The sequence below is a fragment of the Podarcis cretensis genome, assembly GCF_951804945.1.
Source record: "Podarcis cretensis genome assembly, chromosome: 16".
Taxonomy (NCBI): domain Eukaryota; kingdom Metazoa; phylum Chordata; class Lepidosauria; order Squamata; family Lacertidae; genus Podarcis; species Podarcis cretensis.
Genome location: NC_137186.1, coordinates 21,291,426 through 21,315,393, shown reverse-complemented (window position 1 = coordinate 21,315,393; position 23,968 = coordinate 21,291,426). Strand labels below are relative to the sequence as shown.

Below are 23,968 nucleotides of genomic sequence, written 5' to 3'. Positions count from 1 at the left end.
CAAGTGAAGCACAGAGTAGCAACTCTGGACAGAAGAACACAAGAAAATAAAAAGAGCGGTGTACAGGTTCTTCTAACCCAGTGGTTCTCAAAACTTTTTTCTCTGAACCACACTTTAAGAACAAAAATTTACTAGCTCCACACCTATTTTTTTATTGCTAAGAAATACATTGGAAAAGAATAAGAAACAACTCCTTAGCAGTGCTTGATTTACAACATAGAACACAACTACTTTATAATATGATCATGGGACACCCAGAAAGAATAAAACAATGCAGCTACATAGGAAGACAAGTCGTTCCCAAAATATAATTATAAACGAGACACTTACATATGTACCTTAAGTATGCTTACAAACTCAATTAGAGGTGTGAGTTTGCTTTTTCTCATTTATATTAGGTCTAATTTGAGACCTGCAAACTCTCATCTCCTCATTCAGACAAAGAAGCCTTTCTCTTTTCTGATCTTTCAGATCTGACAGAGTTGAAAATCCCTGTTCACAACAGTATGTCGTGGAGAACTGTAGACTAGCAAATGCTCTTGAAGAGAGTTGTAGATGTTGCTATCCAAAAATACATATGATATGTTATGTTATGTTATGTTATGTGTTATGTTATGTTATGTGTTATGTTATGTGTTATGTTATGTTATGTGTTATGTTATGTGTTATGTTATGTTATGTTATGTTATGTTATATGTTATGTTATGTTATGTTATGTTATGTTATGTTATGTTATGTTATGTTATGTTATGTTATGTTATGTTACAGTGGTTTTCAACCAGTGTACAGTGGCACCCGGGGGTGCCTTGAGTGATGGTCAGGGGTGCTGTGGGCAACATGGCCTCTGACCCCCTTCCCTTCCATCTCTAATGCCGTCTCGTGTCTCTGCCTCCCAAAGTCTTGCGCAGCTGTTTGTTGCAACAGTCTCGGCTACAAACTCTGCAAGCGAATGGTGCCACTGGGGCTGGCCAGGGGGTGCTGGTTGCCAGGATCTAAGGCGGCCTCAGAATAAGCAAGCAAGTGGGTGAGGAAGCCCAGCCAGCCAGCCTGCCAGCCCTTGCTGTTGGGAATGGACAGATAAGGCCCAGGCTCCCAAGGGTCAGTGTGAGGAAGCACCTCTCTTTGGGGTGGGGGGCAGCTCAAAGACTAGGGGCAGTGGCTGCCTGGAGGGTTCCCAAGGAGAGGAGAGGAGAGAAGGCTGAGAGAACACTCCCCAAGGGAGGATGTTCAAAAAAGGGTGAGAGACTGTCAGCTCTGCAGGCAAGGGGTGATATAACTGGGCTCCTGAGCCCCACAGGGGTGCCGCAGAAAGAACAGAGTTGGTCAAGGGAGCCATGAATTCAAAAAGATTGAAAACCTCTGATATACTACACTACACTACACTACACTATACTGAAATGTTTAAATGTTTCTTTGATTGTCCTTGAATCTCTCCCCGCCCAACTTGTCATCCTCTCATGCTACATCCTTTGAGAACCACTGTTCTATCCCAATACTTGACAGAAGAGGACAAAATTTGCAAGCAAGTAGTCCCTCCTGAATGGAAAAAGCCTGCCAAAATTCCAGACTTCTATATTTCCATATTTCAGCTGTAGCCCTAAACCCACTTACTTGGGAGAAACCACCACTGAACTCAAGGGAACTTACTTCTCATTAAATAGGATTGTGTTGTTAATCTTGTAACCTGTCATGGGTGTGGCTGTTAAGATCCTTTATGAAAATATTTGAAAGATACTCCCTCTAAATAGGGAAGCTATTCACTCTACAGGTTTTTTAAAAAGGAAAGCATGCAAAATGTATACAGCATCACTAAGAGATGAAAGGATTGGTTATAAGAATGAAACAACAGTGTAAATAACATACATGATTTTTGTGGGCAGATTTGCATCATTGTTCAGGAAACACAGGAAGTAGTATCAATGGAAAACATGATTTAGGATTTATATCAGCCTTTTTCTTGCCAATTTAAAATCACTGATTTAAATCAATCTAATCTGCAGGTTAGTCACCCTTTCTTTATTAGAATTTCAGAAAACAATCAGTTTAAGTGTACACCAATGAATAATCCCTAATCTTGAAACAGTAGCGGCAGTCTGAGACTCCACCAGTCAACCATCTCAGCAAGCAGAATTATAAGAATGAGATTGAGGACATACGTCCATATAGGATTTAAGACTGGAAAAGATTTACCACTTCCAGTGCCTACCAAACAGATTTCAAAGATTACAGGATTAATAATTCAAAATTGAATATTCTAAAGAAAACAAAGGCTCAGATTTACTTTCAAAAGCACCAGTGTAAACAAAATCCTAGAACTGAAACATAAATACAAGGTAGCATCCAGGTACAGTGTAGGCCTACCATCGTTTATATTTGTGCTTGCCTCTAGCAAAGGCCAGTAATAGCGATTTGTAACAAAACCAGCAGCTCCCAGTGCTTAACTGCAGGCTACAGAATAATCAAAGCAGCACAAAGATACATAATCCACACCCAGTCTTAATCTTTTAGCAGCAACCCTGGCATTTTTCCAAGAGGCAGGTGGTATGCCATAGGGCATGAAGTCCAAACACATACACGCTAACCATTTGCTCCTCAAGTAGGAAAGAGTGAGGATTGCCCCCATTTGGAAAAGAGAGCTATCATATTCCCAGAAACTGCCATTCTGACACCAGAATCCCATTTCACTAGCCTGATGATTGCAAAACAAGGTCTACAACCACTGTGCTTATATTTGGCATAATTCAGACTGCAGTCCTAAACACATTCAGCCTATGTGAAGCCCCGTTGAACTCAATAGGGATTACTTCTTAGTCGTCACAAACAGGACTGTCCTGTCATTCTACTTTCATCATTCAGATTGTGTAATTGAAACATACGAAGTCCATTATCATATAAGAAAAAGTCATTATCTATAAAAATGAAGTTTACATGGCTTCGTAACAGCAATGTAATCTGTTAAGAATTCTTAGTAACTTGATTGCTACCACTGCAATAAGAACTAGTTTCAGCAATGTAGACCAGTAAGCAATTTTGTATAATAACTGAAATGATGGTGGTAGAACATGACTTGCTTTTGAATAAGAAAGCTACTGCAATATAGGGGAAAACTGCCTCTTGCGGACTGCAGTCCAAGGACATCCCTCTTCAACAGCTGCTCTTTTGTAGAATTTATTCAATAGTATTTGGTAACCTCCCATTTAGACTTCTGCAATGTCTACTGTATGAGGAGGATGGATAAAAATGGAGGGGTTTTCTTAGAATAGATTTTTTTTAATGTAAATGATATTTTCCTTTCTATAATAAATAGGTTAAATAGGGAACAGGTAAGTCTATGGCTGTATTTAAGATATAACTATGTGAATGAAACAACCAAACTGATCATTTCTCAAACATGAATATTCACACACTACCTACCAGACAAACATATTTCCTCTTCACCTGAGAAATATATACACTGCTGTCGTCCACCCAGTAACAATCATTCCTGCCCTTAGTTTGTGCTTATTACCTATTTTTGTGATGGCAGGCCTGGGCTAAGTGCAGGAAGGAGCAACACTGGAAAGAAGAATGGAAAACAGCATTGTGCAGTGTTCAGATTCTATGCCCACACTTCAGCTGCATCGCTTAAGGTTACAAAAAGATTGCTTTCTTCTTTTCTCTCTCTCTCTACACACACACACACTCACACTTTTCCTGTCCTCCACTGGGCATAAGGAGTCATCCAAAAGGACAATCAAGGCAAACACAAGCCTAAATCAAACTAAAATGGATCGAGATCAGATTTTTATTTTATTTTTTATTTTTTTATTCATGAAAATCTTTTAATAAAAGCAAAAAGAAAAGGTAAATGTTCAAATAGTAAAATCAGACTTCAGTTACAGTGCCTGCTGGAATAAAGAAGTCTTCAGTGGGCACCCGACATTCAGCAGGGAGGCAGGGGCTGTCTGGCCTCAACTGGAAAGAAGTTCCATAAAATTGGGTCTACAGTACTAAACGCACAGCTCCAGGTGGATCTGAGCTATGGGGGACCAGTAACCGTGACTCCCTCAAAAACCTCAGTGGCTGGACAGCAATATAAGGGATTAGGCGTCCTGGATCTGAGGTGTTAGTGGCCCTGTAAATTAAGACCAGAACCTTGAACCTCACCTGAGCCACTATAAACTTTTGAGCACCTGAGTTAAGTGCTGGCAATAATCTTTTTTTTATTATTATTATTACATTTTTATTCAAAATATACAATTGCACACATCAAGACAAAAACATAATACACCTATTAATAAACATATTAATTCTAAATTATTTACATAATGCATTGTATTCTCTCCCCATTTATACAAAACACAAACAAAATACGTGACCGTGGAATTTATTTGATACTTACCAAAAGGGTGGAAGGGAGTCCAGGGCTCTTAAATAGAGCCCAAATACAGAGAAATTTGTGTTGGTGTTTTTGTTTTTGTTTGTGTTTCAAGATCAGATTTTCAATCTCATTCAATAATTCCCGCAGTTGCACATTATCCACACATTCAAGCACACTGCCCAGAAAAGCATACGTACTCATCTCCTCACAGAAAATTTGTTTCTAACCTGAAAGGCAAACGTTTAATCAGAGAAGTGATCCTAAATAAAAGGGAATTTGTTCCCTTTCCACATTTCTTTTTCTCAGACCTTTTTATGGTCCACTAGAGTTTCTACTCCACGACCTATATCTTCTTCATTCATGTTTCTCATGCAAAGCAACATCCACTACACTGTGGAAGTCCTTGTGGGCCAACTTATGGAACAGTGGTAATATTATCTCTCTCTCTATCTGTGTGTGTGTGTGTCTATGTGTGTGTGTGTGCGCGCACGTGCATGTGTGTATGTGTTTGTGTGTGGTTCTTTGGATGCAAGCCAGTGCATCTCAGGAACTAAACCAGCCCCAGGGCAAGCAGAAACCAGTTTCAGAATTGGCTAAAGTATCGGCACACCTGACAAAGCAGTTCATGTCCCTGTTAACACTAAAATGCCTGCTTGTAAGACAAAGTATTTGTTAAGGCGTTTGGCAAAATGACAAATAATTTGTCAGCGCTCTATAAGTGCTTGTAAGTGTATTTAAGTTCAAAACAGTTATCAAATTTATAGCAATGGCTGACTGGGTGACAAAGAATGGGCATGAAAACTAGAAGCAGGCTACTCGCCAGGAACAACAGCCAAACGAAACTTTTCAGGACCGTGGGCATTAAACTTTAATCAATTGCTACTGGAAGCATTTTTACGAGCCTTCCAACAGAACTGAACTATTTCCAAACTTTACTTGAAAGAGTCTGGATGCTAAAGCTTCCTACCAGGTAAACAGATTTCACATAGGCACAACCAACTCATTAAGTAACAACTGCCTTAGAAAATATTATAGGATTTTGAAGCTAAGAGTTCACCAATCATTTGGCAACCAACAGAGTTTAAGGTTTCATTACCATTTTATATTTTTAAAATTATCACTGTAAGTAGTGTATACTGACCTTTTCAACAAAACCCACTTTTTCTAAAAATAGAGCTACAATGAGCTTACTATGTACTTTAGAGACCAGATCTGTAAAATCATGTGAATATTAGAATTCTGTAAGAAGGGCTCTGGGCTGTTCTAATTTTAATCATCATCATAATCTTATCATTTAATCCCTCTGAATTGAAGTGTCTTTAGAGGCATTTGTTCCACGCTCCAGATAGAGTGGACTGAGGAAAAAAGCAAATACAGTAGTTGAAACGACAGCTTATTGTGCAATGCAAACCAGTGAACTTGTCAGGACACCAGAGAAACTGCTCCACCCAACGCAGGCAAGCTTCCAAGGTCCTACTGCTTGGATCATAAGCATAAATTCTACAGGTGTGGGGAAACAGGAAGCTGGGAAAGTCACTCTCAAGCTGTACTGGATGGTCGCACAAGTTAGCTTTGCTAATAAGGCCTAGCAGGGAGGGTATCCCCAGGTGAGCATTTCCTCAGCCCGTACTTGCTAGAAAACAGAGGAGGGGGGTCATTTTCAGTCCAATGGCTATATTCCCTCACAGACAACCTTCTAGCTGAAACGTGCCAGGGGCAGAGGCAAAAGTGGGTGGAGCAAAATATGTGACAATTATCTTTGTACAGCCTTCATTTTAACCCCACAAAAGCTAGAAGTTTCTACAGTGGGGAAGGGTTTGATAGTTGAGTATGCAAACCCCACAGAGAAAGGTGAAGAAACGTGCAGGGCAGGCTATTTCTCACTATTTTGTAACAAGACTCCTACCAGTTTAAAGCATTCGCTGAAGAACTTGTTCTGTTGTCCTAATCTCATAAGTAAAATCAGTGCTTTTTTTCTTTTAAAAAATGTTTAGGGGTACTCTCATTTTCCTATTCATATTGAAATACTGCCCCTCAATGAGGCCAAACTTAAGATTCACAAAATGCTTAGGGGTATGCGTACCCCCCAGAAAAAAGCACTGAGTAAAATATATACAATGATTTTGGATTCAGGCCTGCGGGTGTGGGGAGGTAAAGATTTTTAAACAACAAAATACCTGAAAAAGAGTGGATTCGGATATTTAACAATGTGTCAATTAGGCTGATTAGTGCTAATTTGAAATATATATATATTTGATTAAAAACATTTATTAATGGCACCTTACTATAGTAAAATATACACAAATATGACAGGTAAGTGTTGGAGATAGAGTGTTAAGGTTTGTTCAGATATGCAAAGGCTTTGGAGATGAAGTGTTAGGGAGAATTAAGGATATATCATAAAAAGTACTTAGCAGGATAAGTAGACACTACAGATTTAGAATCTGAAAATTACACCCATCCCTGAAATTTTAGAATAGCATTAAAAAAAGGGATATCACACTTTAAATGACAATGGTATATCATATATATATATATATATATATATATACACATATATATATATATATCAGATTTATTGAATCTGTTCATAAACTTCTGGAATATTAACTTTAATGATAAGATACAACCGTATGTTTTCTATGCTGCAACAACATGCTGACTTTATTACTGCTTGGTTTATCATATGTACTTAGCAGCATATTTACTGCAGTAATTTTATATGTATTATTTTCTTATGGTTATGGTTATGAAACAAAATGAACAAAGCAAGCATTTTGAAACAGCAGGACTTCTTTGTTAGATCATTTAGCTGGTTATTATAAGTGGAAAAATAGTATTACAGCTGGCAGAAAAGAGTTTTGTTAAGCAAATGCTCAGCGCGTTTTACAGCCTGATCAAATGCATGCTTACTCAGGCAGCAATGCTTACTTTCAGGTAAGTATGCATAGTACTGAAACCTAGAAGAAAGTTGTGGAGCTGCCAAAGTTTGTAGACAGAAATTTTACAGATTATTTTTTTCTTCTGAACAGACTTTTACACACACACACAAATGGAGGCAATTTTGAGAGACTTGAATGAAGTACATTAAAATCTGGTTTCATAAGAAAAACTGAAGAAAGAATACAGCTCAAAATTACAGCTTTTCCAACCCCTGTGGACAGAGTTTCAATGATCTAGCTTAGAAAATGGCTACTGAAAAGTATACTATAACCAATGAAGCCACGCCACAAAAAGGGGTACATCTCTAAGACAGAATTAGAATTTTTTTTGGGGGGGGGGGTTGTAAATTACTAGATCCAATCCGCTGCTTGATGCATGATGTCACAAGTCTCCTACTTCTGGAAAAGGGTAGAATTCCTTACTCAGTGTTGAAATAAAATATTTAGACAAGAAACTCAAACAGTCAATGCTGGCCAGACACTACACTTTCCCCACATTTTGAGTTATGTACCCAAAAATGTCAGTGTAATATTTGAGCTCCAAATACAAATACTGTATATAATAAATATGCAGCCTTTAAAGGGAGAAAGGAAACACATAAAGTGAATTTCATATTAAATGCTCATGTAGTTATCAACCCACATTATTATACATAACATCATTCCATCAGATAAAATTGTTATGTGTTTTGGCAATACATGTAATGTTGCTATCAGGATGGAACTGAACTTAACAGCTGGCTAACAGAAAGTAATAGCTGGCTACCGAGATCAACCATAATTTCTGCATCCTGGCCTTGCCATTTGACCTGACTTGGATTTAATGAAATCACTGAATACTGAACTGGACAATTATTTCTATGCTTAAGGTGCTAGCCCTGCGTTAGCTGAAGTAGTATTTCAGATTCCTGGACACCCAGGTGACAAAGACAGTTTCCAAACCATACAAACAGCCAGAAGCAGAGAAAGTTACTACTTTGATATGGCATTTTTAAAAAATCATTTTGCACAATAAAAGTTAAAGCTTACACTAGTATATGTAGTGGAAAGAGGTAGGAATTTGTGCATATCCCGCTATACATAAAAAGTAATGCATCACACAGTTGATACATGCAGATGCCCAATTTGCGCAAGCACTCTGCACGCACCCTCCTTTTTGTGAGGGAGAAAACTGTCAGGAGCTCGGCCTACACTCGAGTACATACAGTACACACAAATTGCACATCACCAGCATCACGTTACCTTTGTAAACACAGTGAGAAGAAAGCCATAGCTCAGTGGAAGAGCATATGCTTTGCATGTAAAAGGTCCCAGGTTCAAGCCTAGCCTGTAGTTAAAAGGGCTGGAAAAGATTCCCATCTGAAACCCTGGAAAGCTACAGCCAGTGAGTGAAGACAATAATGAGACAGATGGATGAACTTGGTATAAGGCGCTATGCTCCTACAGGATTTCCAGACAGTGAAAACATTATTTGTCCTCAGTTTCAGTTTAAGAAGGGTGGAAACGAAAAAAGTAGGGCTGTAATAATTTGTTCATTAATCAGATATAGTACACTGATTTTAAAATCTTGTAACTGATTTAAAAAGTGTTCTCTATATTGGGTGACATTTTGCTACACAGTACAGGTTTACTCAGATACATTCTATTATTAATTTGAAAGTTCACAATTAGATGGACCAGGTCAGTTATTTTAAAAATTATCAGTACCACAATACCACCACCAATAACAATAAAAATAAAAAGTCACCAGTTTCAGCTGAAAGGTAATGTAAAGGTAAAGGTACCCCTGCCCGTACGGGCTAGTCTTGACAGACTCTGGGGTTGTGCGCCCATCTCACTCAAGAGGCCAGGGGCCAGCACTGTCCGGAGACACTTCCGGGTCACGTGGCCAGCGTGACAAAGCTGCATCTGGCGAGCCAGAGCCGCACACGGAAACGCCGTTTACCTTCCCGCTGGTAAGCGGTCCCTATTTATCTACTTGCACCCGGAGGTGCTTTCGAACTGCTAGGTTGGCAGGCGCTGGGACCGAGCAGCGGGAGCGCACCCCGCCGCAGGGATTCGAACCGCCGACCTTTCGATCGGCAAGTCCTAGTCGCTGAGGCTTTAACCCACAGCGCCACCTGCGTCCCTTCAGCCGAAAGAGTGTCCTGCAAATCAGAACTATACCTAAATGTTATGGTTCTGCATGAAATTAGCAGGAGTAACACACAATTAAATCTGCTGTCCTCAAAGAGCTTTTAAAAAATGTTTCCTCCCACTTCCACTTCCACACCCACACCTTCACAGGGAAGGGCTGCAAGTGGCTCAGTGTTTGATCTCCTGATAATTCCCTACACCTCTGCTCTCTTGCCATTTTTAGGCATTTGCATGTAGCAAGATGGCTAGCTATTACACAACTTTTAGGAGAAAGGAAATTGTATTTTCTGTAGCAATACTTAGCTCCAAGAATTGCAGTCATCTCATCATGCAGTGCCACAAAAGAGAATCTTTTCAGTCCTCCCCCCCCCCCCCCATTTTAGCAGAAAAACTAGAAATGCAAGAATACACATTAAAGCCTGCCTGGCCTATGGTCCCTAGGATATCAATCTAACAACAGCTAAGTGCTTGACCATGCACTTAAATTCCAGAGGTTTCCATGAGTGATCCCAAACAGACAAACCCAACATGTACTACTGCTGGTTGTGCCCAATTATGCATTTTGAGACTGGAATACATCTAGCAAACTGATGTTAGAGACATCTACACAACTACAGTAAGAAGACTTTAAATAACCTTTAGAAATGGGGGAGGGGGGGAACTGCTGCATTGGCAATGATCCAGGAAATGGCTCCAAGTCCGACATGCAGTTAAGACTGCATTTTCAAAAGAAAACTAGAATTGCACAGCATTCCAGCATCTTTTTCTAGAACTCTTTTTCAACGCAGAAAAAAATTCTATTGTAATATAGTAATTAGGTCAAAGTTACATTCCACATCAACCAAATTTGATACAAGAGAGCCTGAGAACTGTTCTACCATATGTTAACTCGAGGGGGGGCACCAACTCAACAACCATGACAGCCTGCTTTTTTAAAAAATTAGAAAATAAAAAAGGAAGCCACTAGCACTACAAAAAAAAGAGGTTATGAAGGGTGGGTACTCTTTGAAGCGGTTTCTGCGAAATAAGCCAGCCTGGCCGCTCCCACCTGCCAGTGTTTTCAGCCAATGTGTGAAGTCAGATCTGTGATTGATAAGTGAGTCGGACATCAGGCAATAAGAATCCCTGGATTCCCAAAAAGCTTTTGTTTTCCCCTCCTCTTTAGAGCACATTTCCTGCTTCTGTTTTGTTTTCTAGTAGTCTTTGGAATCTCCCTAGTTTGCTCTTCCCTTTTTTCCTAGCAACCGGGATGCATCTTTCCTGTGGGGTGGTTCATCTGAGATCAGGTACACACAATATGTTATTTTCTGCAAATACTACTAAGCAATCAAATGTGGGTGAATATTAAAAAGAATGTCAAACGCACAATGTGAAAACTCTGCAATGAGCCATGTCGCCTGCTGTGCAGGAGGTGATGTCCAGGAACTCATTAAGAATTCACTACATAGCTAACTTACAGTAAAATTGTATATATATCTACTTCAGAAAGAAGCCTCTTTATGTTTAATGGAGTTAATGGGCACAGGATGGCAGCCTAGGCTTGGGTTTAGGACTGGCATGAGGGGGAACAGTGCTCATGTGCCTTTAACACCTCTATCTCCTCCTCAAGAGGTCCAGAGGGTGGCAAGAGAAGAACGGGCCTTCTCTTCAGTGACTCCCCGTGTATGGAATGCTCTCCCCAGGGAAGTTCTCCTGGCGCCTTCATTATACACCTTTAGGCACCAGACAAAAATGTTCCTTTTTAACCAGGCCTTGGGTTGATCTTATTGACATCCAACACCCTTTCAGAATGTGGCGGGGGGGGGCGTTACTGGGTTATTGCTTTTGGTTTGATTTTATATGTTGTGGTCTTGTTGTGAATCGCCCTGAGACCTCCGGGTATAGGGTGGTATATAAGTTGAATAAGTAATCATCATCATCATCTCCACAATCAGGACTTTATGTTACGCCATGGCAGCCATTTTGTGTTATGCCACACCCCCACGGTAGCCATTTTCAAACTGGACCCCATAGCACTTGAAGCATGCCCACTTGTTCAAAAATGTTGACAACCCCCGAGCTAATTATATATGCATCATAATGGGAGCATTCATCAGGCTTAACTTTTTTTTACAAAATACAGATGCAAAAAAAATGCAACGTAACAAGGTGCAAAAGTCATTAGCACTAATGTTGTTTCAAGGTACCCTGAGTGCATTGTTGTTGGTTTTTTTAATTAAAGATTTTCTTGATTTACAGAAGTATGTGTAATGTCTCTCATATTTTTTCCATGTAACATCCCTGAGTGCATTGTGAGCCTTGGATTTGGTCTTCAGCATGAACACTGAAATGAGATCCCAGTCCTATCTCACACTCCTGCTTAGCTTTCTTCATTTCTTCTGTCTAGTTTTAGGTGGCAAAAGTTGTTTTGCTATTGCTATTTTTAAACAATATGGAGCCGGAAAACCTCGCCAATCTACCAGAAATATACCAGCAGATCCTGATCTACTTTCTGCCCATCCCACACATAGATACACACACACACACACACACAGAGAGAGAGAGAGAGAGAGAGAGAGAAATAGTGCTCCTCTCTTCTATTCAGTATAAGTGCTCAAAGCTATCACCATAAAGGGAGGAGAGAGATAAAAGAAGACCAGGAAGTCCTGTGGTCTAAAGAATGACAAAAGAGAACTGAGGTTTTTTTCAAAAGCTGCATCCTAGGGGAGTTCCACTATGTCAAGCCAAGGAGCATACAGATAAGCATATAGGCAAGTAGGGTTTTTAAAATCCTTTAAGATCACAACTTATAACCCTCTCCCTAAAAATAGAATTGCGTATATACTATTCCCTGAGGCACAATGATGCCATCAGGGAAAGACTCCTACTGAGCGGCAACACTGCTGAGCTGCATGAAAGAAGCAGGAAAAATGAGGTATAACATTATTCCAGTGTGCCAAGAATGCTGCTTCAAGCTTTAAGCAGTGTTCAGTGCAATCCTATTTAGGTTTACTGAGAAGTAAGTACTATTGTGTTCAATGGGGCTTTCTTTCTAGTAAATGTGTTTAGGATTGCAGCCTTCATTTGTTTGATATATTCATTTAAGGCTGTGGCCTCAATCCAGAGAAATGGGCAAGTAGCCAGGGCACCAAACATCCTGCAAAGTAAGTGCCTGATCATACACACAAGAACTGTTTAAGAAGCAACCAATGGCATCTTATGCTTGTTATGTGGTTACATGATGTAGTCATCCTCTCAAAGAGGTAATAAGCTCTTCTGTACCATAAAGTATCAGTCCCTCACATTAAAAAAACCCATCTCAGTACATGGATTGCATGTACATTATCACAACATTTACATTTATTATCCCCAATTGGGCTTTGTTACAAAGTTCTCCAGAAACCTATTCCAATTTTGAATTCTATCACAAAGTCCACACCTCTAGTAAGCACACAACAATTCCAGCAGACAACATTTTTGCACACTGCAATTCCAGCAGATGACTTTTGTAAAAAGTAGTATGAAAGTTGATAAAGATTAAGAGGAAATTGACAATGGCCATATACCATATACCGTACATATATGCATCACATATGAGTACATGGGTTAGTAGGATGCACATATACATATGGAATTATTGCCAATATCTTAAAAACAAGGCACCATCATTAAGCAAAATCATATTCTTTAGCTATGGAGACTATTAAGTAGCTGTCAAAAGATCAGTCAGTGGGAGCATTACAACACTATCACATGTTGCTAGATTTAATGCACAGAGTAAATTAGTTTAGCTCTGATTAAAGCTTAGGCTACTTACACACAATCTGAAATCCAAAAATGATTTCAGATAAAAGCTACTGAGTCCCTGAACGCTAACACTTCAGTCACAAATAATTCTCTAAGTCATAAAAACAAACAGCCAATGAGATTTTCTTCCATCATGCACCCTTAAGTAAACATCTGGAAAACACTGCCCTGTCTGGGGTATCCTGACGAAATGTCTAAATTCTCATTAACTCAGCTTAGTGAAATGTTGCAGTGCAGTGTTTTCGGAGGTCAACACAGATCAGGAATGCAGGAACCAAACAAATTTGACACTAGCAACATGATACTTGCTCTCACAGATAGTATCATAAGCTTACAACCCTCCTGGCTCAGAATTCCTTATTCATGTGCCCAAAAGAATTCAACAGTGGCAGGAGGGACAAGGCAACAAGACAAGGTGAGAGGTGCAGATAAGAAGTTTGTTAAATTGTTTCTCTTCGCCTACTTCAGGTTTTTAAAGTCACACATTAATATAAATTGCCTTCCGAAAGAGAATGAAACAGAACAGAAGCCACCTGCAAAAACAATCCTGGTCAGCAGCACAGTAGACTGAAAGAAGTGTGGAAATCCTTATCTAATTTCATTCAGAATAGTTTCCATAAAACTACCACAACATCAAGACAATTTATCAGTAGACTCAACTAGAACAAAACCTACTGGATCATGTATCTCAAGTTGTCATGGAGCAGATGGATATGCAACAAAAGATAACTTTACTAGGTGCCTGCCCCAATTCTCCCAGGGAGACCTCTCCTGAAACCCATTCCCCACTAGAGCTCTGCTGATCTTATACTAAAGAGGAAGAGTCTGCTATATTCCCCACTTTTCCCTGTGCCAAGGAGCTCTTGATCCTTGCCCTGGGAAACCTGAATCAATTTCTCTAACAACATTGCCAGGCACCTGTGACAGTCCAAGAGGGAACTCAACCCTGCCAGCTCGTACATGGGCATCTGCACTCTCACCAGGAAGAGCAACCTGAAGCACGGCAGCAAAACTTTTATCAAGAGCCTGGTATAAAATGGTCCAGTTAACTAAGCTATCAAAATTCACTGGGTATTTTAGGTCTGCATCATGTATCACCAAGTAATTAATAAAATGAATCACACAAGCATACATTTTCGTAAGTCAATGGCAACCACCATAGTAAAAAAAATTCAAAAAACTTTTGTCAAACTGTGGTAACACCTGTGTCTGCCTAAAAAGATATTTCAGCAGGCCTATCTCTGCACATACACTTCAGTTATACTTGTTTTGAAATGCTGCTTAGTGTATCTGTACATTAAAATTTATTGTTTGATATTGTTTTATGTACACCGCTTATGGAATTTTTCAATTAAGCTTATATATATTCTAATTCCTAATAAATACATTTGGGAGGTTCAGTTACAACTAAATACATTTGGGAGGTTTAATTTACATTTTAAAGTTTTGTATATTTTTCATTTCGTTGTTACAAGCTGTTTTGAAACCCACCTGCTGAAGAGAGGGGTATATTTTGTTTATTAAAAATAAACAAACTTGTCAAAATCAACAGGGGTGGGAGGAGAAAGTAACAAACTAGCATCCCCACTCCTTGTCCCAGCAAGACGTGGAATAAATATTTGTCTCTGCTCCACCAATAATCCACTCAAAAGGAAGGAGAAAAGAAGTGTTTTCCCACATCCCTAGAAATTCTCTTCCCACAGCCGGGAAGAGAAACCTCAATAGAATGCAACAATATCAAAGTAAACACATAATTCTTACAGAATAAGTTGCTAGCTCATCTAGCTCAGTTTGGTCTGCTCCGACTGCCAGCAGCTCTCCAGGATATTCCCCCAGCCCACCTAGAAATGTCATTGGGGATTTAACTGGGACCTTCTGCATACAAAGCAGATGCACTACCCAGGGAGTTACAGCCCTTCAGTTGAGTAGGCAAGGACTGTATTCAAATTCCTACTTCAAATATTCTTAACTACCTATGAAAAGGAAGGTGCTTTTTCTACACCTAAAGCAGCTGAGACAAACATGGTGACCCTCCAAGTTGTTTTGGACAACTCTCATCAGCGCCATGCAGCACAGCTGTATGATGCCAGGGCAGATAGAATTATGCTGGGCATGCTACCAGCAGCTGATGGGAGTTGGTTGTCTGAAACATTTTGAGAACATTGGAGAGGTGTCTTAAAGGAACACACAAAACCTAAGGGGAGTTATAGAAAAGGGCTGAGCACCACCAGTCAATTCTTTATGCCTCCTTCAGATGTCCACCTCACACTTGGCTCTATGCTCCTAGCCTGCAATCAAATTTTTGATGAGAACCATGCTTTCAGTTGAACAACAGAACAGTCACCACTGATTCACCCAAAAGCAAAAATAAAAGTATTATTTCCTCATTTCCAGTGTGTAGACATTTTTACAAAACCCTCCCCACTGAGTCTCTATTGCAGGAACCACTCTCAAGATACAGGCAAAAGGCTCTTAATATTACGTCACTTGCAAAGGGATTTTAACACCTCTTACTATAGCATGGATATTTCATATTCATTAGATCTATGAAGAAATGAAATGTAAAGATGTCAGCTTACATTTTGACATAGGTAAACAGGTAATTTATTGTCTTTTATTCATGCAACTAAAGTCTGCAGCACCAAGTTCCACAGATGAGACATAAATATAGTTTCAATAATGCATCCTCAATGTAATTTTTAAACTGAACTCATTCTCAATACAGGCAGCAACCGATATAGGCGCATCAAAATGACGTGTGACCGTGCACACGTGAACGGTACCAAATCCTGAAGTAGCCCCAAAACGTCGTAAAGATGTAATGAAAAGGGGCAGAGAGAGCTTACATGTGCTCCACCGATGCGTGTAGGGGTCTGGAAGGGAATCCCCACGCAAAACAAGTATCGCCTGTAGTTTCCAAGCCGAGATCAAAGGAACAGAACCGACAAGTCTAGAGCTACATAAAACTGTTTCCTACCAAACAAAGAAGGCATATGCTGCAATGCTGAAGAGTTAGGATTGTGAAATCCCACAGATCAGCAAGAACTTGTCTGTAATCAGGATTGCAGTAAAAGACTGGAAGTGTTATCGGCTAAGAACAGTAAAAGTATCAGACACTATACCAAGCTTTTAACAAGAGTGTGCTACATAAAAGTATGTTTTACACAGCATATCAGTTAAGTATAAGGAATCAATGGAAATATCTGCATTTCATCTGAAACAATCAGATCATCATATAACCCACAAATCTTTTGCATTTTCACAGAAAAAGCATATAAGCACTGAGTTGCCTGAAGGAAGAGCTGGTGCTGCCCATTTAATAAGAAATACTATGTACTGGTGGTGATAATGGTATGAATCGAGAAGTGAAAATCAGAACCTTAAAAAATCATCCAAACAATATCAGTCACGTGGTCTGAGATTACAAAAAATCAGCATTTGAAAAGGCACTCTATTTCAGTAGGAAGAAAAAATCCCAGCATAACCTAACTGAGAGCCGATCCACACCACACAGCCAAAGTTCATCTAACACATATTTAAAACAAGTACGTAATTTAAAGCAAGTGGGAACTGTAATCTGTTAAGAGTGCTTGGAATTGTAGTTCTGGGGAGGACTGCAGTTCCTTGGATACTCTGGGAGAAGTCAAGTGATTTAAATGTATGGTGTAGATCTACTCTAAGAATCTCAGGGGGGGGGGATTTCCCTCAAGTTTGTATCTTTCTGTGAAACTGTATTAACTATGCACAAATCACTACATTAAAAACATCAGGTCCTGAATGTTCCAATCACATAATCATTCCTGTTCATCTTCGTAGAAACAGGCTGCCTTTTCATAATACTCCTTTAAAGTTGGCTCTTGAACAAAAGGACAAAATATCACGTTCTTAAAAATGCTTAGTAAAATTAACCACATAGCTCCCAAAGGAGCCAGCGGGGACAACTTCCCAGGCACAAGGAGTCTCCTGCACTCTGGAAATACTTTGTGAGCAATGAGAAATCCATTCTCTATTATAAACTTGTGTTATTTAGAAATCAATCAAGCATTGAGGGTATCTTTTTTATTATACAATCCAGGGTAGCTTTAACCTTTATAAAGTTTGGCTTTTGGGTAAATGTTAAGTATTCTGATCTCATTTTTAAATTATAAAAGAAACCCTAACAAATTAACATTTATGAAGTACTTCATAGTTTTCACTGTATTTTCTATTTATTATTTCATATATGTCAACAATACCATAAGTGATGTATTGAAACACATTATTGTGAATCATCAGATCCTTGTTATGAAAACACTCACACACAAATGTAGTGCAATAAAAACTAGACGAACATACAAGTTTTGATGTTCTCTGCTCAAGTTAAGAGTCCATTACTGTGTTTACCCCATGGTGGCAGAAACCATATGCTTGCTTATACAGAAACCCCTCAGATTTAGCAACTGCAGCATGATTGTTCTTTGTTTCCATATGCTCAATATCTGTTCAATTAAAAAAAAAACTTCGCCAAGGTTAAGAGACAAACATTGCTTTGTGTAATATGGGCAGGATTCTTGTACAACAAAAAAGCGTATAATGGCAATCAAATGCACACTTAGCAAAGAATATGCGAGACTTGCTTCTGGGTAGAGATGCATGAGACAGGGATATATTTAATCAGTAAGAGGATGAACCCTTTTCAAATTAGTCACATTGCAGCAATCGCATCACTTGCATTCATTCATGACAAAGGTGGGTTTAAACACAAATTCTACTACAATGCAATTTGAGGCATTGTTGAAAGCAAGACCACTTTTTAAATAAATTGGGCAACATTATTTTAATCCATTAGCATTTTAAAATATAAAGTATTTTTATTGTGCTGGGGCAACCCAATAAGTTGGGTGGGGTACAAATAATAACATTATTATCATTATCATTATAAGACCAATAAGCATGTGGGAGAAAAACGTCTTAAGTTTAGGTTTTAATATTTTCTGATACACACTACACTTTTTCAGGCTGTAATCCTGAATTAATAGGAGGTAGGCCCCATTGTGCCCAGTAAGAGTACCTAAGAGAATGCATAGAATCAGGCATTGATACACTCCAATTGGGAAGAAGGATGAGATATAAATTCAATATTGTAAATAATGTTGGCACCCCAGATCTAAACATATTGGACAGAATAAAAAATGCATGAGTGGGCTTCTTCTTCTAATGCAATGGGACTTCACCTTCTTCTTCTTCTTCCCCTCTTGCACTCTAAAATTTGCTCCTGAGGGTCCCTCCAAAGCACATTTTAAGGGTTCACAGGGGAGAAGAGGGAAGAGGAAGTTCAAGTATCACTGCACAAGCAGAAGTATATTCTTCTCACAGAGACAACCCATTACATGGAATTGAGCCCCAATGACTATACAGACAACTTTCAAACGACGAGATATACTTTCACATTTTATGTAGAAGTGTCTGTGAATTCATGTGGACTTTTTTTTTTTAAAGAGAGGGGCCAGAGTATCATCTTTTAAAACTTAACTGATTCTACTCAGATGTCCTGCTATGAACACATACACATCTGCATGTGTACACACCCAGTCACTCTGATGATCTTTAGCTTCCCAGCCATACTAATTTAGTAGAAAAAGAACTAGACTTCATTCCTGTACTGAATGCAAGATCTACACCAGGGGTAGGCAACCTAGGGCCCGGGGGCCGGATGCGGCCCAATCGCCTTCCTAATCCGGCCCACAGTCCGGGAATCAGCGTGTTTTTACATGAGTAGAAAGTGTCCTTTAATTTAAAATGCATCTCTGGGTTATTTGTGGGACATAGGAATGCGTTCTTCTTCTTTTTTTTTTTTTTTCAAAATATATTCTGGCCCGCCACATGGTCTGAGGGATGGTGGACTGGCCCACGGCTGAAAAAGGGTGCTGACCCCTGATCTACACAATTCATTCACTGGCAGTCCTATCTGCTGCCCATACAAAGTAACACCGGTCCTAAGAGATCGGCAATGGCTCCCAGTATGTTTCCGAGCACAATTCAAAGTGTTGGTGCTGACCTGAAGGAACATCTCCACCCCCATCATTCAGACCGGACCTTGAGGTCCAGCGCCGAGGGCCTTCTGGCGGTTCCCTCACTGCAAGAAGTCAGGTTACAGGGAAGCAGGCAGAGGGCCTTCTCGGTAGTGGTGCTTGCCCTGTGGAACACTCTCCCATCAGATGTCAAGGCAATAAGCAACTATCTTACTTTTAAAAGACATCTGAAGGCAGCCCTGTTTAGGGAAGTTTTTAGTGTTTAATGCTGTATTGTGTTTTTAATATTCGGTTGGCAGCCGCTCCGAGTGGCTGGGGAAACCCAGCCAGATGGGCGGGGTATAGATATTAAATTATTATTATTATAAAAATATTAGCAAGAAAGCAATTTTAAACAATATAACTCTCCTAAATTTGTATCAAAAATTTGAGGAACATCAAGCAAGCCCAACTGATTTACATAATTTAAACTACAATCAACAAACATTAGTTACATCATCCCACCACTTTAAAAAGACAACAGAAGGATCTCTATTTCCTAATGCATGGCGGAGAGACATATCAGTTATATTTATTTAAAGACACAAGCAGTTATCTCTAGGACAATCAGGCAGAGATAGAAGGGCAGCAGCAATAAAGGGTATCACACTACTGCAGGGACTAGTTATATAGAGCATTTAGTGACGTTGGACCATTAGAAAAACTCCAATACACATGTTGGGTATATAGACTGAACTTCAGCCTTTTTAGGTTTGGCACCCACCTATTAACCCCAACCTGCAATGTGGGACTGAATCATTTCCCTTCCCCTAGGCTTAGTTGGGTGGAAACTCTTACGCATTTCTTCTGCCAAGTGAAATGCTTTTATTCTCCCAGGCATTTGGGGGTAAATTAGTTGTTAAAGCTTTATATTTTCTCATGCTGTTATTTTTTTATTGATTGGTTTTTTTAATGATTGCTTTTAATTAATATATCATTTTACATTATTGCACATTTTGTAACATGTTGGCTATTGCCCTGGGATCACCCTATGAAGGGCTATCTACAAATCTGGTAAATAAAAGAATAATGACTATTTCTCCATATCTCTCTGTTCTTAACTCTTTCCACCAATCCCAATTTTTTTCTTTTATTATTTATTATAAAATTGGGGCGTTATAGTGCTGCTGTTGGGAGCTAGAACAGATTGCTGTACAATCCAAACAGCTTAAAACCATGAAATAAGCAACCCAGAGGTCCTTGATTCTAATAAACATAATCATTCTTTTTTGCAACTCCAGTCCACATTAAGATGATACACTGCTCTGAGCTACTTGCAATACTCAGCACCCCTCTTCTCACACTCGACTTACTTTAACTTGTGCTACTAATTAACAATTGCAGATGTAAACAAGCACATGCCCTAAGTACACCCATTTCCCTCGAAGACAGCTGACCAGGCAAAAGACCCAACCCAAGACTTCTTTTTCACCTGCCTGCCAGAAAAGCATAACGATTGAAAACATCAACGACCTGGTCCTGAAACAAATGTTGGTCTTTTTCAAGTTCAGCTGACTTTCTCTGAAAAGATCCATAGGTAGCTGCCAGTCTGAACAGCTGACCCTTACAGCTCCATTCATATCAAGTTACACAATCCAAGTAACAGAGTGAAAGTTGTCAATTACCAGCCGCAGGAGGAGGAGGAGGTGGAGGTTGAATGTGGGAAGACGGGGCACCACACAGGAACCTACGCCAAGCAAAAGCTGTAGTTTTGGCTGGCAAGGGGAGGAGGTGCATTGTTTTCCTCCCACCCCCTCTCCTCACTCAGCCACGCCGACTTCTGCCGGGGGTCCCGGGTGAGAATCCTCCTCTGTTTTGCATAGCGCTGAGAAAAGGGAGGAGCCAGCTCCAAGCGCGTGAACTGGATTGCAGGACAGCAGAGTCAGCCTTCCTTCCACCGACCTCCACTCTTTTTCCGCTTACCAGACGGAGGGGAAACACGGAGAGAGGAGGGGGCGCCGCAAAGCGGCAGTCCCCCCTGCGCGAGTCCCTTTGCAAGAAAGAGGGGCGGGCGAGTGGAAGCGGGGCGGGAAGAGCAGTCGGGGCCAAGGACTGCCTTGACACCCAGGCTATAAAGGCCGAGAAAGTTGCTGCCGGGAGCGGGTCAGCAGGAGGCAGGAAAACATTAGCAACAGCAGCAAGCAGGCCTCGCAGCGTCCCCTGCCTCTTGTCAGACTCTCCCCCTCCTCCCCTTCCTGCCTTCAGACTTGCAACAATCCCAGGCACGCTTGCCACGGGAGCAAGCTCCACTGGCAGACCACCGCAAGGGTCACGCTGCGAATCTGAAAGCCGAAATGCCCGCTCAGCAACACGGGAAGGCCAGCTTGCGAGCAGCTATGCCTAGGATCCCGCGGAAAGGCGGCAAAGCTGCTTATACGCACGTTTGTACTTGGCCTAGGCTGAACACAGAGCACAGGATTGCAATGCAAGGCCGCTAGTCCATAGCCGGAGAGAAGAGGAGAAAACAACCCTTGCTTAGTCTAGCATGGAGCTGCGATTCTCTTAGGAGCTGCCTCCCGGCGAGCACAACGGCATACTTCCGAGGACAGCATGCACAGGGTGGCACAATAAGGCCGCCGTCCAAGCACACCCTGGAAGCAAGCTGACATCCCCATGAACGTGCACAAACGGAAACAGTTTACCCATCAGCAAAGCCTACATCCAAACAGGCCTTGCTCCCAAGGAAGTGTGCTTTAGGATGGCGGCCTCCCATATAAGAGGTTTGCCCCCCCCCCCAAGTGCCCAAGACTGCAAAGCCCTAACCCCACTTGCCAAGGGAGTAAGGAGGCGCGTTTTAGCATGGCAGCTTCTACATTTGGCTTCCAGGGTAAGGGCCTCTGGCTGCAACCGTACTTACCCCAGGAAATCAGCCCCACGACATTTCCTCCCTGCTTCTAGAACGGCTGCCTCTCAGCTCCGTGGGCCTTTACCTCTCTTTTCCCGCCGCCGCCACCGCAAGAGGTTAAATGCCTACGGGATTGCAAGCTCAGCCGGCTGCCATCCTAAGAAAACCCCTGTGTGCACGCAGGAAATGACAACAAACGGCATTTTCTCTTTGTTTCAGCCTGGCCACCTGAGCTCCGTGGGCCTTACCCCCAGGTGGACTGAGTGCCCACAGGGTCGCAGGCTTCAGCATGAGGCTACTTACGATCCTAACTCTGCTACAAACCCTATCATTTTTCTCCCTTGCTTTGGCTCGGGTGGGCCTCATCCCCACCCAACCCACCCCCGATGGGGTGCGAGTGGTGGTCAAGCGCCCAGCGGGCTGCAGGCTCCAGCTCCTCAAGCACCGCCGGATCCTCCAGCGTTTCCTCCCCGCAGCGCCTGGGCTTGCTCCCGAGTAGCCCCGGCTTAGGGTCGCATTGTTGAAGGCACAAATAACAAGGAGGATAAGGAAGGCCACTCACCAGGGAGAAGAGGTTGGAGTGACAGTCCTCCAGGCTCGCCCCGTTCGCCACCGCAGTCATGATCCTCCTCGGCGAGCCCGGCCTCCAGAGCGGGGCATGTCTGAGGAGGAAGGAGGAGGGGAGAGAGGAGGAGGGGGGGTCTCAGGAAGGCCGAGGTGGGCGGGCCCGGCCGGCCGGTGGAGACGAGGGGGGGCGCCGCCGCCGCCGCCGCCGCTCTCTTTTCAAGGCCTCCCCCCCTCCCTCCGCGCTTCTTCCGAGGAGAGACGGAGGAAGGAGGAGAGACGCCGCTCAGCCGCCTCGCCCACCCCGGCCACACAGCACGGGCGAGGCCGGGCTCTCTCGCTCGCCTTCCTTCTCCTCGGCGCCCGCCCGCTTCGCCAGGCAGAAAAACAAAACACACACGCACACAAAAAAAAAAAAAAGAAAACGAGGAAGATCGGCGCGGGCGGCGACGGCAAGCGGAGTGCGGCGGCGGCGGCGGTGGAGGAGGGTGTGACGAGATGTGAGGAGGCGGCGGCGGCGGCGGCGGCGGCGGGTGGGTCCTCCTTCTTCACGGGCGGAGGAGGAGGAGAAGGAGGAGGGCGGAGGAGGACGGGGCCTCCCGCTTCCTTCTCGTTCCCTCACACACGCCCCGGCTCCTCGCCGTCGTCGTCGTCGTCGTCGCAGTCGTCACCGGGATATTAGTCGAAGCGCGGTCCCGCTCGTGCGCGCGACCGACCAGTCTCCCTCCTCCTTTTTTGGCCCCCCCTCTCTATTTTTTCACCCCTCCTCCTCTTCCTTTTCTTCTTCTCCTCAGCGGCGGCGGCGGCGGCGGCGGGGAGCTTTCCCCCCCTCCTCCCTCAGCGCCGCCTCAAACGTACATAGAGATATGTACACACACACACACACACACACACGCTCACATACAGCCCTCTCGCCTCAGCTCTGGGCTCTGACAGCAATGGCGGCCGCCAGGAGCACCGCGCCTCGCCATTGGCCCAGCGCGGCCCACGTGGGACAGGCCTCCCGGCTGGACGGGGAAAGGCGGGGGGGGGAGAGGAGGGAGGGGGGAATGAGAAGAGCGGCGGCTCTCCTCTAGCTCAGGCGCGCCCGCGCGCTGTTACGAAGCGCTCGCCTTCGCCACGGCCGCCGCTAGGGGCGCTGCGGAGCTGGAGTGACTAGAGAGCGGCGGCGGCAGGAGAGGCAGCCGTAAGTAACCCCTGCCTGGCCGGCACTACCTTGCTGTAGTGGAATGCGCAGAAGTGGCAGCAGGCGCCTGGGTACAGGGACACACCAAACACGCGAACC

The 23,968-nt window shown here is 42.4% G+C and overlaps 1 protein-coding gene across 1 annotated transcript in view; it reads right to left on the bottom strand.

Annotated features, from left to right (window-relative positions):
• Nucleotides 1-23,612, bottom strand: part of MED13L (mediator complex subunit 13L) — a 169,932-nt gene extending 146,320 nt beyond the window's left edge. Inside the window, exon 1 of the mRNA XM_079956280.1 lies at nucleotides 22,682-23,612. Within this exon, the coding sequence (XP_079812406.1) occupies nucleotides 22,682-22,741 (60 nt within the window). The 5' untranslated portion in view covers nucleotides 22,742-23,612. The remainder of the gene's footprint in view (nucleotides 1-22,681) is intronic.
• Between the last annotated feature and the right edge of the window lie 356 nt (nucleotides 23,613-23,968).